Here is a 15,477-nt window from a genome sequence, read left to right as displayed (position 1 = left end):
CAATTCTCATTAAAATAACTAAAAATCTACTAGAAAAAAGTGAGCTCTTAGATGTCAACAGTTTTGTGTCAAACAATAATTTAAGTTTAATGGTCTTTTGATAAAAAATCATAAATAAGAAAAAACAAGAATTTTTCGACTTGAATTAGGCATGGACACTCCGATAATTATTTGCTTCGTGATGGGGAGAGTTATCTTCTCGAAACCTGGTTAACTTACATAAAGATGACCGCAAACATACTTTCATACATTATTCCCTCGTACCTGTGAAGATACTAATACAATGCTTGTAAGATTACTAAAGCTCTTTGGACGAAATTTGACTTTCAGATGAAGACAATCAGTTTTTCGTTTTGAAAATCTTTATTTTTTTAGATAAAATTTTATTTATTCAGTTGGTTTACATGGATAATGAAGTAATCAGAATATAATGTAAAGAATCAAAAATTTACAAGCAATGCACAAGGAGTACAAACTGCTTTTTGAAATGTTTACAATGCTTTTTTGCTCTTTAAATAAATCACAGATAAATGTCTTTTCCCATATATTTGGAAGTAAAAATATCACAGTCAAATGTTTGTTCATCATTTCATGATTTGATCAACATATAGAAAAGGTATAAATTGTTGTATTAAACGTAAACTGGTCCAGACTTGTCTTCATCCGTGCCTGTCATCGAGACTAACGGTTGTTTTCTCAATAGTTGATTCGACTAGTGAATGGAGAAAAAAGAAATTAATGAAATTTTGGATTTCTGACATAGATTTCGCATGTTTAGCCAAAATTGACAGGGCTTACATCAATTTCCTTGTAAGGTGAAGACATAATTGTATTTGGATTGGTAATAGTTGCGGCTTCAATGGTCATTTCAACATCTGATGAGCCATCAGCTACACTTAAACCACGCTTTGGCAACTTTGAATCACCAAATAAGCCAACCATAACTCCAGGTCCAAGTCCATTAACCATCTCGAAACTGTTAACGCCTGAACTCTGTTTACTCATCTCCTGAAAATCAAGAGTTGTATACTCAATAGGAGGAGCTCCACTTTCCTGAATACTTTGAATCAACATACGATTTCCTTGGGAATCGTTAACACTGGTAGACATCTGAAGATCTGAATAAGTTATCTCCTGAGATTGACCCTGGTAAAGAAACGTGAAAAAAAGATTGAAAATTAATTTTTTATAAAACATGTTGATTGATATCTAGAGCTAAAAGCAAGCTAACAAACTTATAACAATTATCAACTTAAGAATAAATCTGGTCATTTTCAACAATTGAAAATTGTGACTGCAATTGTACTTACATTGTAATCCATTGAAGGATGATAGCAATGATATCGAGTTGAGGAACAATTTGAATTACATATTCCTGAACACTCAGTTGGACCTCTGTGATCTTGATTCAAACAAATCGTTACTCTGTCATAACCACTGCATCCAAAATCGAAGCCTGTAGCAAAAGATGAAAGAATTAAGAATTAAGGAATCTAACATTTGATAGCACAAATCAAAAAATGCCAAAATTACTCACCTGAAATGTCATCTTTCGATTTAAGTGTATCACTTTGTTTGATATAATTGTCTTCAATTACATCGGAAGCTCCAATAACTCCAGAAGCCAAGCTATCACAAAGAAAAGGTTTTGTCCTGTAAGCAGATGCACAACAAAATACAATAAAAATTAGAGAAAACTAACAATATTGAATGTTAATGGAAAGTGAAAAAACATGAAAAATAAATGGAAAATTAAACCCGCTTCGAAACCGTTAACAATTACACTTCAACAGTTAAATCATAACAATTAAACGAGCAGAAAAGGGACCGCATATAAATTTAGCCTCCTAAAAAGAGTCAAAGAAAAAATTGTTTCCAAAAATAAACATAGATGGAGTTGTACACATAAATATTGTCAGACCCTGGATTTGGATTGCTTAATTTAATGTCATATTTGAGAATTGGAAATAAAATGCATGTCAGACCTTGGATTTCTTGGAATAAATAAAATAAAGAAATAAACTATGATGGATTTTAAGCAAAGTTAAGGTCTTGAGAAACTCATTTTCGAAGAATAGAGATTTGCATGAGAATAAATAAGACTTATTTTATGATTTAAGAATTACCAGAGAACCTTAAATGTTTCGGAGAAATGCTACCCTAACTCGTAAATTATTGAGAATTAACTACTAAATAAGACATTTGCATACTGACTAAAGCCTAAAACTAGGTTTAAGGGTCCGTCAGACCCTACTTTCCCAGATAATAAATTGCTAAAGCATAACTATTAAGCAGGGAAAAAGGTCAAACGACCATCTGGTGATTTAAGGTCACGTACTTTGGTCTCCCAAACGGGACTATATAAAGAAGACATGAAAATTGATCATTTATCCTTAACTTTAGTTTTGGATCACAAAGTTTAGATTTGAATCCAGAAGTTAAGTTTTGGATCCTCAAGTTTTAGTATTTGAGTATTTTGATTTGTGGTAAATTCGTCTTGAAGTATTTGTTTTTGCTTGGTGTTAAGTAAAAGTTTTTGATATCTTTATTTTGTATACTTTACAGTATTTTCATATAACTATGGAAGCTAATAAAGAATGTCAATTAAGTTTCGTCTTTGAAAACTGTTCCCTTTTTTTATTAAACATCTTAAACGGTCGTCAGACCCATTCTCATCAGCAGCATACTACACATGGAACCCGGCTCGGTGACAAAATGGAGGTTCCACCGAGAGTTTACTGAAAGTGCTGAATAATTGACAATAACTTTATCATCATTGTTATTCAATTGAACAATTGATCAACTATCATCATTATAAATTTTCATCGAACTTTTGTGTTTATTATAAGCTATCATTTCACTACTTTTCAACTATTATCCCTCAACAATAACAATTTCGTGTACTGTATCTTAATCATCAATGACTTTATCTTCGGTCTGACGGGCATTTGGCTACACATTCTTATTGGATCAACTTATTTTATCATCAAACTTGTTCCATACACCTAATATTTGGCAAATATTCTTGGTCTGACGGGACTTTCAACCCACCTTCATCAACTTATCAACTTAATTATTGACTAATTTGGAAATATCTTGGGCCTGGCGGAACTTTTCATCAACTATCCTCCACTTGTCCTTAATATTATCCATTCTTCTTTAACAAAAGTAAGGTCTGACGTATTAAAATCCATTTCCTTTCTTTTTCTTCCCTACTATATTGAGCCCTTATTTTATTCCTTTGAAAATCACTTGAGTTGTCTTTATTATTATACATTGACAATGACCGAAAACGAGGTAAAGACAATAAAACAAGTAGTTTCCCTACCCATAGGACCAAAATTAGATTATTTCGATGGAAGTATTTCTTCTCAAGTTTTGAAGTTCATTGATAAATATGAGAGTTTAAGTAAATTTTATTCATGGTCTGACGAGGATAAACTACAAAGAATTTGTCTTTACCTTGAAGATTCTGCCTTATCCTGGTTCAAACAAGAAATTGAACCAAAAATTGGTGACCCTAAACTTACTTGGTCTACATTTCTTGAATCATTTAAGGAAACATTTCTACCCTCTTCGTATAAAGACTTCCTTCATGAACAATTAAATAATAGAAAACAGGGTACTGGTGAACCAGTAACTCGATTCATTATTGATGTTAAGGAATTATGTTTAAAGATAAACCCCTCTATGGAGGAAGCTGAAATTCTCAGGCATCTTTTTCGAGGCGTCAGACCTGAAATGCAGTCTGCGCTTTATGCAGCTGAGATTAAAACAGTTGACAAATTTAGAGATTTTGCCAAAAACCTTGAGAAAGGGATAATTACTACATCCCAGTCTGATGAAATTTCGGAATTAAAAAATTTGGTAAAGGAACTTTTATCCACTAATGTATCAAAAGTTCAAATGCACAGACCCAGGTATACTAATGCCATTCAATCTCGTCCTGAAAGGACTACTGATAATCAGCCTGTCTGTGATTATTGTAATAAACCTGGACATTATAAGTCCAATTGTAGATTATTATTATTCAAATATAACCAACCAGCATATAATAACGCAGATAACTATCAAAATAGCCGTCAGACTGGTTACCAAAATAACCATCAGACCGGTTATCAGAGTAACCATCAGACCGGTTATCAAAACCATCTTTATAATCATAATTATCCTAACCATAATGAGTTCCATAATCTTATTCCACCTGATCAACATTGCAACTCTACTCAAGAAGATTGGGTTCAATATCATCCATCAAATTATTCAAGAAATGTGAGCACTGACACTCATTCGACTCGAACTGGAAATACTTTCACTCGAGGTCCTAATCCTAACCTATCTAATGATTCTCGTGCTTCCCCACCAAAAGCCCTTGCCGCACCGCCAACTACGACAGACCAAACAGTTAATAGAGTTTCTATATTAAGTGAAACCTCAGAAGAAAATGCAAATTACGTATTCACTACTGCTTGGGTAGATGAAAAACAACTCAAATGTATTATTGATTCAGGATCAGCTGTTTCAATCATCAGAAATTCTTCTGTTCCTAAACCAAATAATGTACGGCATTATGAAGGACCAAATGTAACTTCAGCAAGTGGTCATCATATTTCTATTTTGGGAAGAATCAGGTGCCTTATTCAAGTTACTGGTATTCCTACTGCTGTTTGGACAAATTTATTGGTGGTCGCGGATGACTTCACGTACACCTTGCTGTTAGGAAACAACTTTAACAAAGCTGCCGGAGTAATTTTGAACCTGCGCACAATGAAAGTACAAGCTCAGACTGAATCAACGGAGGACTTGGATGAGTTTAATCATTTTAATTATATTAACAACTCTGATTGTATCAAATATTCTTTAAATTTGGGATATCAATTTGAAACAACTGATGGTTTTATACCATTGGATTTAAATTTTGTTAAAACACCAAGCAATCCCAGATGTTTAGGTCTGACTATTGAAACTAGATCCAATATTATTACGCCTTATGATCAATTTTCATCGCATCAAATTTCCATTGATAAATCTTCTGCTCAAAATAATTTTGTTTCTGTAGGTGAAATAGACAATCGGTCTGACGAGTCGAGAAATAAGATTTCAGTCACAAAAGAGATAAATAAGAAAGAAAAATTAGATGTTTTAAAACTAGACCATCTTGTTTTCTCTCAACAAAATCAGGTCGAACAACTTTTGAGTGAGTTTCTTACAGCTTTAGCTTTTAAGAAAGAAAACCTGGGGCAATGCTCTTTGTTCCCTCACACAATTGATACGGTTGATCATCCACCCTTAAAAAGTAATCCAAATCTAAGGTCAGAGGCTGAGAGAAAAGAAGTAAACAGACCGATAGAAGAAGTGATTGTCAGACCCTCTTCTGTTCCATGGGATAGTACTATTGTACTTGTTCCTAAACCAATTGATAATGAGCAAATGTGTGTTAACCTCAGTAAGGTCGATGTAACGCGACCTTGTGGTATGAACCTTAATGTACTTGTTTTATTACTTTTGTTTATGATGACCATGTTTATCGAAACAATTCTTTCCTTTTCTCCTCCCCACGTCTTTGCTTAGCTTATTCAAATCAGATTTTAAAATATTAAATTAAAACCAAATTATATTTACTCTCATTTATTCACTAAATTAAAAAGCTAAAAAAAAGAAACAAAAAGCAAAAAATAATTTAATAAAAATAATTAAGTACTGTTTAGCACAGAAAATACTGATTTTGTAAGCTCAGGAATTATCTCGAGATCAAGATTTGATATTCGTATTTATTATCAGAAATTGGTCTGACCATGATTTAAATTGAAACAAAAGCCTTGATAAATGAAATGCAAGCAAAATCATTAACATTGCATACTATAACATTAAACAATTTAATTAAAATTTAAGGTCTGACACGGTTTAAACGTCATGAATTCGTAAATTTCTCTACTAAGTATGATAGTTCGATGTTATACATAAGTTGAAGCGCATTATATTGATAATTTGTTGAAATTGGAATAATTAAAAGCTAACAAGTAATTGATTTAAATTTGATGAAAAAAAGGAAAATTTGTGGTTCGATTATTGAATTTATAAAAACATCGAACATCGGATCAAGGTTTAGTATCGGGATCAAGATCGATGACTGGGATCCATCAGACCGCTAAAAAATTTTTTTAAATTGAATTAGATTGTTCATATGTGAGTTGCTAAAAAAAAATGTGTGTAAAATAAGATTGCAAGCTATCCACCATCATTATTCACCTTTTCAATTATTAATCAGAATGATAAAATTATGTAAGCCAGTATATCAAAGCTATTATTCACTTCCTTTTTGAAATGATTTAAGCGTCAGACTTCCACTTTATGAATTGACAGCTCTGATAATTTCAGTGTGGACCTACCGTCCAATAATGTAAACATGTTGCAGTTCATTTTGCTTTTCATCATGACGTTTAATTGAGTCGGAGATTTAAAAGGCATACAGGAATATGCGTAGTTTTACTGCTCATCGTTATAGTTAAGAGACATTTAAAGAAAGAACTAAATTGGTATCTACTAAAAGTATAAAAGGAATTGGAGTTTAGACAATTCGTATTGTGTAATGTGTTAAAATTTAAACCTTGCAAGTTAATTACGGAAAAATGACATAAGAATTAAGCATTAGTGTTTAAAGTGAAATGAATGAACACAAGTATTAGAGTTAAGTTGTGATTTATGATTTTGAAAAAAACTGGTCTGAGGCAATCGATATTGCTTTTTGCTCAAAAGAATGATAATTTGGAATTAACAATTTTGAATAAACGTTTTTGAAGACGTCCAAAAGGGACTTTGGACTTTTCGTAGAGGGGATGAATGTCAGACCCTGGATTTGGATTGCTTAATTTAATGTCATATTTGAGAATTGGAAATAAAATGCATGTCAGACCTTGGATTTCTTGGAATAAATAAAATAAAGAAATAAACTATGATGGATTTTAAGCAAAGTTAAGGTCTTGAGAAACTCATTTTCGAAGAATAGAGATTTGCATGAGAATAAATAAGACTTATTTTATGATTTAAGAATTACCAGAGAACCTTAAATGTTTCGGAGAAATGCTACCCTAACTCGTAAATTATTGAGAATTAACTACTAAATAAGACATTTGCATACTGACTAAAGCCTAAAACTAGGTTTAAGGGTCCGTCAGACCCTACTTTCCCAGATAATAAATTGCTAAAGCATAACTATTAAGCAGGGAAAAAGGTCAAACGACCATCTGGTGATTTAAGGTCACGTACTTTGGTCTCCCAAACGGGACTATATAAAGAAGACATGAAAATTGATCATTTATCCTTAACTTTAGTTTTGGATCACAAAGTTTAGATTTGAATCCAGAAGTTAAGTTTTGGATCCTCAAGTTTTAGTATTTGAGTATTTTGATTTGTGGTAAATTCGTCTTGAAGTATTTGTTTTTGCTTGGTGTTAAGTAAAAGTTTTTGATATCTTTATTTTGTATACTTTACAGTATTTTCATATAACTATGGAAGCTAATAAAGAATGTCAATTAAGTTTCGTCTTTGAAAACTGTTCCCTTTTTTTATTAAACATCTTAAACGGTCGTCAGACCCATTCTCATCAGCAGCATACTACACATGGAACCCGGCTCGGTGACAATATTGCACTGTAAATCAAAAGCTGAATAAAAACAGAATCAAAGTGATGATTGATAACTCAATAAAAGTTGAAACATTGAAAGATCATTTCTCAACATTCTCAGTTTTCAAGGGCATAAATTAACCCATCAAAATCAACCTCAAGTGAAACAATTTCCCTTCAACAGCAAAAAAGCTAAACAGTTAAATCTTCAAACCAAACTGAACTCAAACTGAACAGAAACGCAAATGAAAAGATAACCTGAAAAATGGTTAAAGTTGACTTTTAAAGAAAAAGCAATTTTGGTGAAAAAAGATAAAAATAAAGTCTAAATGAAGTAAACTGTTAAAGTTGAGCGAAATGAAACAGAAAAGGTTAACAAATTAAATGAACAACAATCTGTAATTAAAAGAGTGACCAGGAAGGGAAAGGTGAATTGAATTGGAACTCAAATTACCATGAAATGTAATGGATTGAAAGGAGTAAAGAAGAGAAGAGAAGGAAAAAAAAGAGTTTGTCTTAAATGGCTATTAATTGATGTTAAATGAAATAAACTAACCAAACGTTTGTGTAACGACGAGAGAAGCAAAAAAATGTCAGTAGATTGAGCATTAATTCAGAATGTTGTAGCATTCACTGATTTTGCAGTTGACGATCATGATGATGATGATCAATGCAAGATTCCATGTCAGTTTACTTTCAACTCTTCTTTCAATCTCCTTCCAATTCCTTATCCATTCCCTGTTATTTCCAATTTTATCTCTTATTTTTTTTCTTCTCTCTCTCTCTCTTCCTCTTCAAACAAACACTAAAAGCTTCTCTTTCTTGTCATCTTTATATACACTAAATACCTTCTACAGGTCATTACTTTTTCTTTCCCTTACATGTCCATTCTGGTCATCTGTTTGTCTTAATCTTCATCATCTTCATCGCTCTTTTCCTGTGGTCTTCAAGGAAGGAGAGAAATAAGAAAAAAATTCCAATTTCACCTTCAATTCTCTCATCATTTTCCTGTTTAATCTGTGATGGACAACTTAAGATTCTGCCAAAGCTCCGACTTTTTTGTTTACTTTAATCTTTTTACAAACAATCAAACCCAAGTTGATTCATTGTTCACTCAGGAATAACAGCTCACTTATCGTGAACTTTTTTCACCAAAAAAACACTTTTGTCCCTGAACTTGAAAAGAAAAGAAGAAAAAATGGAACTTATTCTTTATTCATCGAATCGAAGAGTCGAACATGAAAAGTTTCAGAAATCATTCGTTAAGCAATATTCGATATTTTTACATGTTCGGCCATTTGGCTTCTCTTGCCATTTTCTGGTTTCCATTCAATGGTTGACTTCAGTGAAGCCAAAGAGTTGATCATGCAAAGAGTAAATCAATTTTTGAAGGAAATCACAAAAGCTAGTTTCATTGATTCGAAGTCTATGAATGACTCGAACGTCTTTTTTACTGTTGCTTTAAAAAGCGTTAACAAAACAAATAAAATGATTCTTCTTTTGAAGTTCACTTTTTTTCGCTTTCAGATTTAACTAAACAATGAAAAGCATTTGGTGAAAACAAGAAAAGATGAAAGAAGGTTGAAAATGATATTAATCAGTGAACCATTTAACTTTTCCATCTTTGATTATATTTTTGCTCTTTTGACTGATATATCATGTTGTTATTACTGTTGTTGTTGATGATCATGATCATGATCATTATAATGATTATCAGTAATTTTTTCTGTTGTCTTCATTTCGCTTCTCATTGGGAATGATAAAGAGTTATAAACGTTTTTCTCAACCATCTTTTATCCAAAAGAATTATGAAAAAAGAAGAAAAGAAAAGGAAACATGAAATTTGGGTGATCATGATGATGATGTTTGAAATGATCTTAATGACAAGGACAGAGTAGAAAAGTGAATCCAGATTGAACGGTCAACATTGTGACAAAGAAAAGGTTGAAATGAACATGAAACGAGGCGGGAAAAGACTGTCTCAAACAACAAGAAGAGAAGCAAAAAAAAAAATGGTTTGGATTAATTGAAATCTTTTTGATGGTGAAAATGATTGCTGATAGTGAATGATGAAGATGCAATAAAGTTTGATATTTTTCTCTTTTCCTTTTCACTTTCAAATAGACGGTTAATCAAATGATGGATATTGATATAAACCGCATCAGAAGGTTGATTAATATGGTTAGGGATGATGATGATGATTTGGGTGAAAAGGAACTTTGAAAAAGGAAAAAGAAAGTCAATTCTAAATGGAATGGTGAAAGGCAAAGAAAGATATTAAATATGAGTGAAAATGATGAAAGTAAAAAGCATCTTCACAATGGGAGGTTTAAAATGAATTTGGATAAAGAATTGGAAAGAACAAGGAAAGTGAAAAGAAATGAAATTTGGCTCAACTGGAAGTCGAGAGTCGAGAGATTTTCAGTTTCGTATTTCCCTGTCAACCTGAGGTCAACATTTGCTTATTTAAAATTGAATGGTCAAATTGGAGAGGAAAGCACACACAAAAACCACAAAGTTTTGCAAATAAAGAAAAGAATAAAAGAAGAAAAAAAAGTTCTGGACTTACTTGGGGGTATTCATTCGCTGCTGTGAATCCATTTCTGATGTGAAATAAGAAAAGATTAAAAGTTATTCCATTGAATGATTTTTCCTTCAACCTCAATGAGATTTCATGATATCGAAATGCAAAAAAAGGAAAAACTTTTCTTCAAATTTTCCAAAATGCTTTTGTCTTTGAAAGGAAAAAAAGTCTTTTCTTTATTTTTCACTTTCAAGTTGATCTCATTTAGCAATGTTTAAATGAAGTTTGCGTTTCTTTTAGTTTCTTGCTTTTCTTGCTTTTCGCTTGGAGGTTCAATTGTTGAAGCTTACCTTTGGCTGCATCATCTCTGTCATCTTCATAATAATCTGCTTTCACTCGGATAACGATAACAATGATAATTGCAATCAAAACGAGTGCACCAACTGTACCAATCAGTATTCCCAGCATTGGATTGAAACCAAATTGTGGAATTGCTCCTGAAGAAAAGAAGGAAAAAGAAAGGAATGAAGAAAAAGGGATGAAATGTTGTTGATGAGAAAATTGGAAATTGGATTGAGATAAAAGGGAATTATGATGATGATAAATTGGTGGTGAAAGAGTGAGAATTGGATAAAGAAAATGAAAAGAAGATTGAGCTTCAAGATTCAAGATGAACATTTATTATCAACAGAAAATGAAATTGATTGTAATAATAAAGTCAATCAATTTCATTTTGCACCTTTGCTTTCAACTTATCCTTTGCTTCATTGACAATCCAAATTACCTCGACTATTGATAGCAATTAGACTGAACAATATCAACTTTGATTTTCGTTCATTAAACAAATTACATTTAATATTGAGTAAAATTGGATTCCAAGTTTACTTCTAATGTCGAAACTTTAATTTTGCAATTTTTTTCATGAAATCAACATTTACTCAAGTTGAAAGGAAAAGGTGAATTTAAGGTCATTTTGGACTTTTGCTTTTACCATTTTTTTTGCTGAGTAAATCTGATAAGATGAGAATTGCATTAAACTGTAATGAAACCAATAAGAGTTGATTGACTGAAACCATCAGGGAGTTGGTTTACAGTCAAATGGTAATAATGAGATATTGAAAGGTTTGGTAAACTTTTCGCGATTTGCTTGGCCATTCGTCAACATTAAAAGTGGAAAAAGCAAATGAAAAATGGTCAAAGATGAGAGCCAAGAGGATGATCAAGTGGTAAAAAGATGGCCAATAAAAAAGGTAAAAAGGTGATCTCAAGTAGCGAATAGAGAAAAGTCTGGACCAAATAGAAACATGAGGTGGTTCAACATCAATTGGAAATCATTTAATGCCTATTTTCATGATTACCATAATGATTCTGCTAATGAAGCAAATGAATGTCTCGATGAAACTTAGGGTAATTCAATTGGTCCAAACGAGATTTCGTTTGCTTTAATTTCAAATATAAATGGTTTTACCAAAAGTTTAAAGACATTATTTGCCTTATTTTGCATTATTATTGAGACAATGACTTTAATGGACGACAATTAGTAAATAAAGATTCGAGTAAATATTTAATGACGAGAATAGTTCAAATGGTGAGTGAATTGATTTTAGAATTCAATACAAATAGAATCCATTGATCTATTAACCGGCAGATGCTGCACGTCCTAAACGTCAATCCATTTCAATCACATGCTACAAAATCATCAACTTTACGATCTTATTCAAATATAGACTATTTTAATGATTCGAATGATATAATATTTGCATGCTTTAGACGCAGTCAATCGATATGTGCCTGAAGAGTGTTTCAGGATATAAACATCATCGGACATATTATGACCTTTTCGAAAAAAATAATCTTCTATTGATATTTGTTGTATTGGTTTAGCAATCCAAGGTAATTGATCTCATAAGATTTCAAACGCAAATAACTTCACAACTATTACGAGGTTAATCATAGAAGAGTTATTGATTCAAAAGGGACTCCAGCGACATTTATTTTTACTGTTTAAGTCACAACTCGATCAAATTTTTTTGAGAATATCAATTTTAAGTCATTTTAGGAAAGAGATAGAGATAGAGAGATGGGGATTAGAACAGAAGACAGAAAAGAGTTGATCGGTGCTAATCGGAGTAATCACCTGTCAAAAAATATTTTACACTCACTCATTACACTTCATCTTGGAACAAATAATAAAGAAAGAGATCAACTGAATTAAAGAAAAGTGAGTTTCTTTGTTGACTTCAAAATTAACTTAATCCTGAAACGAGCACTTAATGATTTTGTTGCAACATTTTCCTGAGGAACCAAACCTTTTCTCATGACCGATCAATTCCAACTGCAGTACAGAGAGAGAGAGAATGATAAAAGGGAAGAAAAATGTTTTGATCAAATATTAATTCTATTTATTCCATTGTCAAATCAAGTCTGATTTAGTCGACTAAATAATGATAACATTTTCCTGTGTTCATTGAACACGCTCAATGAATCATTAAATGACCAATCGTTTTCCAACAAATCCATTCAATTGAAAACGAAGCAACAGCAGAAGTAAAAAAAGCCAAAACAAAAATATTTCAATGAAAGATCAGTGATGATGATAAGTAGAACAAGGCCAACAAATTCAATCAAGTTAATGTAGAAGATAAAAGATGGTCACCATGATCATGATTATCATCAATGGACAAATGAAGCTGAGCAAAAGAAGGAGAAAAAGCGACGACAAAATATGGCGAATGAAGAAAAAAGAAAGAGAAGGAAAAATTTGCCTTTATCATCATGTTTATCCTTTCATCTGAATCTTTACCGAGCGCAAAGATGATTGCCAACAAAAGGACATCCAATAAGGAAGTAATAAACAAGTAACTTGAATGAAAACTGGGAATGATAAAGCTGAATGATAAGGAAAGGAAAAAGGAAACTTATCATTGAATAGAGTTTCCTTTTTCTTCCCATTTCTGGTACATTTTCATCGTCACCAGCAACTTATACACTTTGACTCCTTACTGTCATCTTTCATGATCACCTTGAAATATTCTTGTTCTCATTTAGATTCCATCTCGATTCTTATTTTAATACAAACTAATACATTGGAGAACTCACTTGCATCCTGATGAAACTAATAATATGAAACACCATTTACCTATCAAAGGCAACCTTTTCTCTCCATTATTTTCAATATTCTTTATCATTCTTCTTACCCTTTTTCCTCATTCCCTTTCAGAATTCCTTTTGTCTTCCATTATCATATTACTTGCTCTAGTCTTTGCTTTTATTTCGTCCAACTGATAACTTTGCCATTCAATATTGCCACTTCCTTTCAATATCACCTTATCACACATTTTATTTCATCATTATCCTCGTTATCATCATCATCATCCTCCTCCTCCTCATTGCCTCTGCTTCTTCTTTTCCTTACATCATCATTATCATCATCAACAACTTTATCTCTTTATCTTCTATTATCTGGTCAAAATATTACAATACTTTTCTCCATAATAATATTTAATCAATGATTAGCATGATAATGTGTAATAATAAGCAATATTTATCGCTTATTATTCAACTTGAATCACAACAAACTATTGTTTACATTATTGACTCTTCTGCTTACATTTATTGTCAATCCCTTGCAAATGCATTGAAATGTATTGTTATGCATTATTAAAATACATTGTTTGAGTTTAGATTATTTATTTCAAGTTATTGAGTTATTTTAGTCTAACATAAGAGGCTGATGAGATTGAAAATTTCTTGTATTTGATTAAACATTGACAACTCCCACACAAAAGTTCAATGATTATCGTATTTCCTGCCATATTAGCATATTAGCTTTTGAGTGCGTAGTATGCACTTTAAGCGCTATGTTTATTTTTTCGCGTGTTTAAAATGAGAAAGACATTAAATCAGTTTTTTCAAGACTACCAATTTAGATAAGTTTGATACGAGCCTCGATTAAGCTTTAACACTAAGTGTTGTTTAGCTTTATTTAAAGCTGATATATTTTTATCTAATCGGTCAAAAGGTCAACTATACAGCTTTATTTATCTTTCCAATCATAAACACAATCGATTTATTGAAAATTTTCTTACGAAAATTTCAAAATGAATGTTTAAACTGCTTTTTATTTAATTGGTACTAAAAACAGACCTCTTTCCGAAGTTAGCAAAATAATATTAATATCAAGTCGGCTAATGTAACACAGGTGTAGAAGATCCTAAAGTTGGCCTCTGTAACGCATAGGTGTGAAAAAGGGTCGAAAAGTTAGGCCAGATTTACTCAAAGTTTAAAGCTGAGGCTGAAAGCCTTATAAGTGATGTTGAAGAGTTAATCAAGATGGTCCGCCAACAGGAGGACCAGATGTCGATGTCGAACTGAACAAGGCCGGTGGAATTCCACGGCAGGAATTCCCGGCCTCATCCAGGTCATTGTAATCATTCCATTTCATTTCAATTCATTCTATGAATAAATTCCATTTTTTGTTATATTTGTTTGTTTAATTTGTTTACTGTGTAACTCTATGCCCATCCCTGTCCCAGAAATCCAATAACTTAACCTGTCCCAGAAATCACCTAGTGTCCCTGCCCCATAAATCAAGTTTGTCCCATAACTCACATTTCTCTACTACTATAGTGGGAGGTGGAATGAGTTACATCGGTAAAAAATCCATTTCATTAAAGTTTGTCCAAGTTGTCAGTTTGTTTTATTTATTTTTCAATTTTTTCTAATTTAAATTTGATTTTTAACTATAATGATATAATTATTTTTTGTTTTTTCAAGTTTTGAATTATTATTCATTTTACTCATGAGATTGTTTTATCAGCTGTCACGGCTGCTACAGCAATGGTGCAATGCACAGTGAAATTGTTCATTAATGTCCATGCTGGCACCATAACTTTTGCTGCATCACCACAAAATTCTACTTATCAGCCATTATAAGCATATTCAACAATACTTGATCCACCGCCACCTCTATCATCCTCGCCATCTTGCATAACGAACGAAACTGAGGATTTATCGTTTGCTGAATAGCTCGAATTGAAGAAAAAGTAAGTGATTTAGAAGACGAATTCTCAAATTTTTCAATTAGCCTTCCCTCTTTCCAAAAATTTGTTCATTCTTTTGATAAAGAGGAAAAGAGAGAGTTCGAGGATTTTCAGTTGAGCATTGCTCGGAAAGACGAAAATTGTAATTTTTTTAACAAAAAATAAAAGCTTCGAACTTTGAAACTTTTGCATTCATTTGACCCGCGCTCTGACTTCGCGCTTCTAAGTTACTACCTACCAAAACCAAATTTGACCAAACTTGTATGTTTACAGGTGATAATCATGAA

General features: G+C 32.1%; 1 protein-coding gene across 5 annotated transcripts in view; it reads right to left on the bottom strand.

Moving 5' to 3' along the window:
* Positions 1 to 344: 344 nt before the first annotated feature.
* Positions 345 to 15,477, bottom strand: part of LOC107361387 (protein turtle-like) — a 163,946-nt gene continuing 148,813 nt past the window's right edge. For 4 of the 5 annotated variants that reach the window (XM_089266835.1, XM_015928210.3, XM_015928208.3 and 1 more), the window contains 6 exons: positions 10,499 to 10,645; positions 10,194 to 10,227; positions 1,538 to 1,653; positions 1,311 to 1,456; positions 799 to 1,146; positions 345 to 712 (listed from right to left, as the gene is read on the bottom strand). In XM_089266835.1, the coding sequence (XP_089122961.1) occupies positions 632 to 712; positions 799 to 1,146; positions 1,311 to 1,456; positions 1,538 to 1,653; positions 10,194 to 10,227; positions 10,499 to 10,645 (872 nt within the window). In that variant the 3' untranslated portion in view covers positions 345 to 631. The remainder of the gene's footprint in view (positions 713 to 798; positions 1,147 to 1,310; positions 1,457 to 1,537; positions 1,654 to 10,193; positions 10,228 to 10,498; positions 10,646 to 15,477) is intronic. The other variant, XR_016198219.1, reaches the window with a different exon arrangement.

This window comes from Tetranychus urticae, chromosome 1 (assembly GCF_039701765.1).
Source record: "Tetranychus urticae isolate SD_2017Ah chromosome 1, NJAU_TeUrti_SD_1.0, whole genome shotgun sequence".
NCBI lineage: Eukaryota > Metazoa > Arthropoda > Arachnida > Trombidiformes > Tetranychidae > Tetranychus > Tetranychus urticae.
The sequence above is the reverse complement of the archived record's forward strand: the minus strand, read 5'-3'. Positions and strand labels throughout refer to the sequence as shown.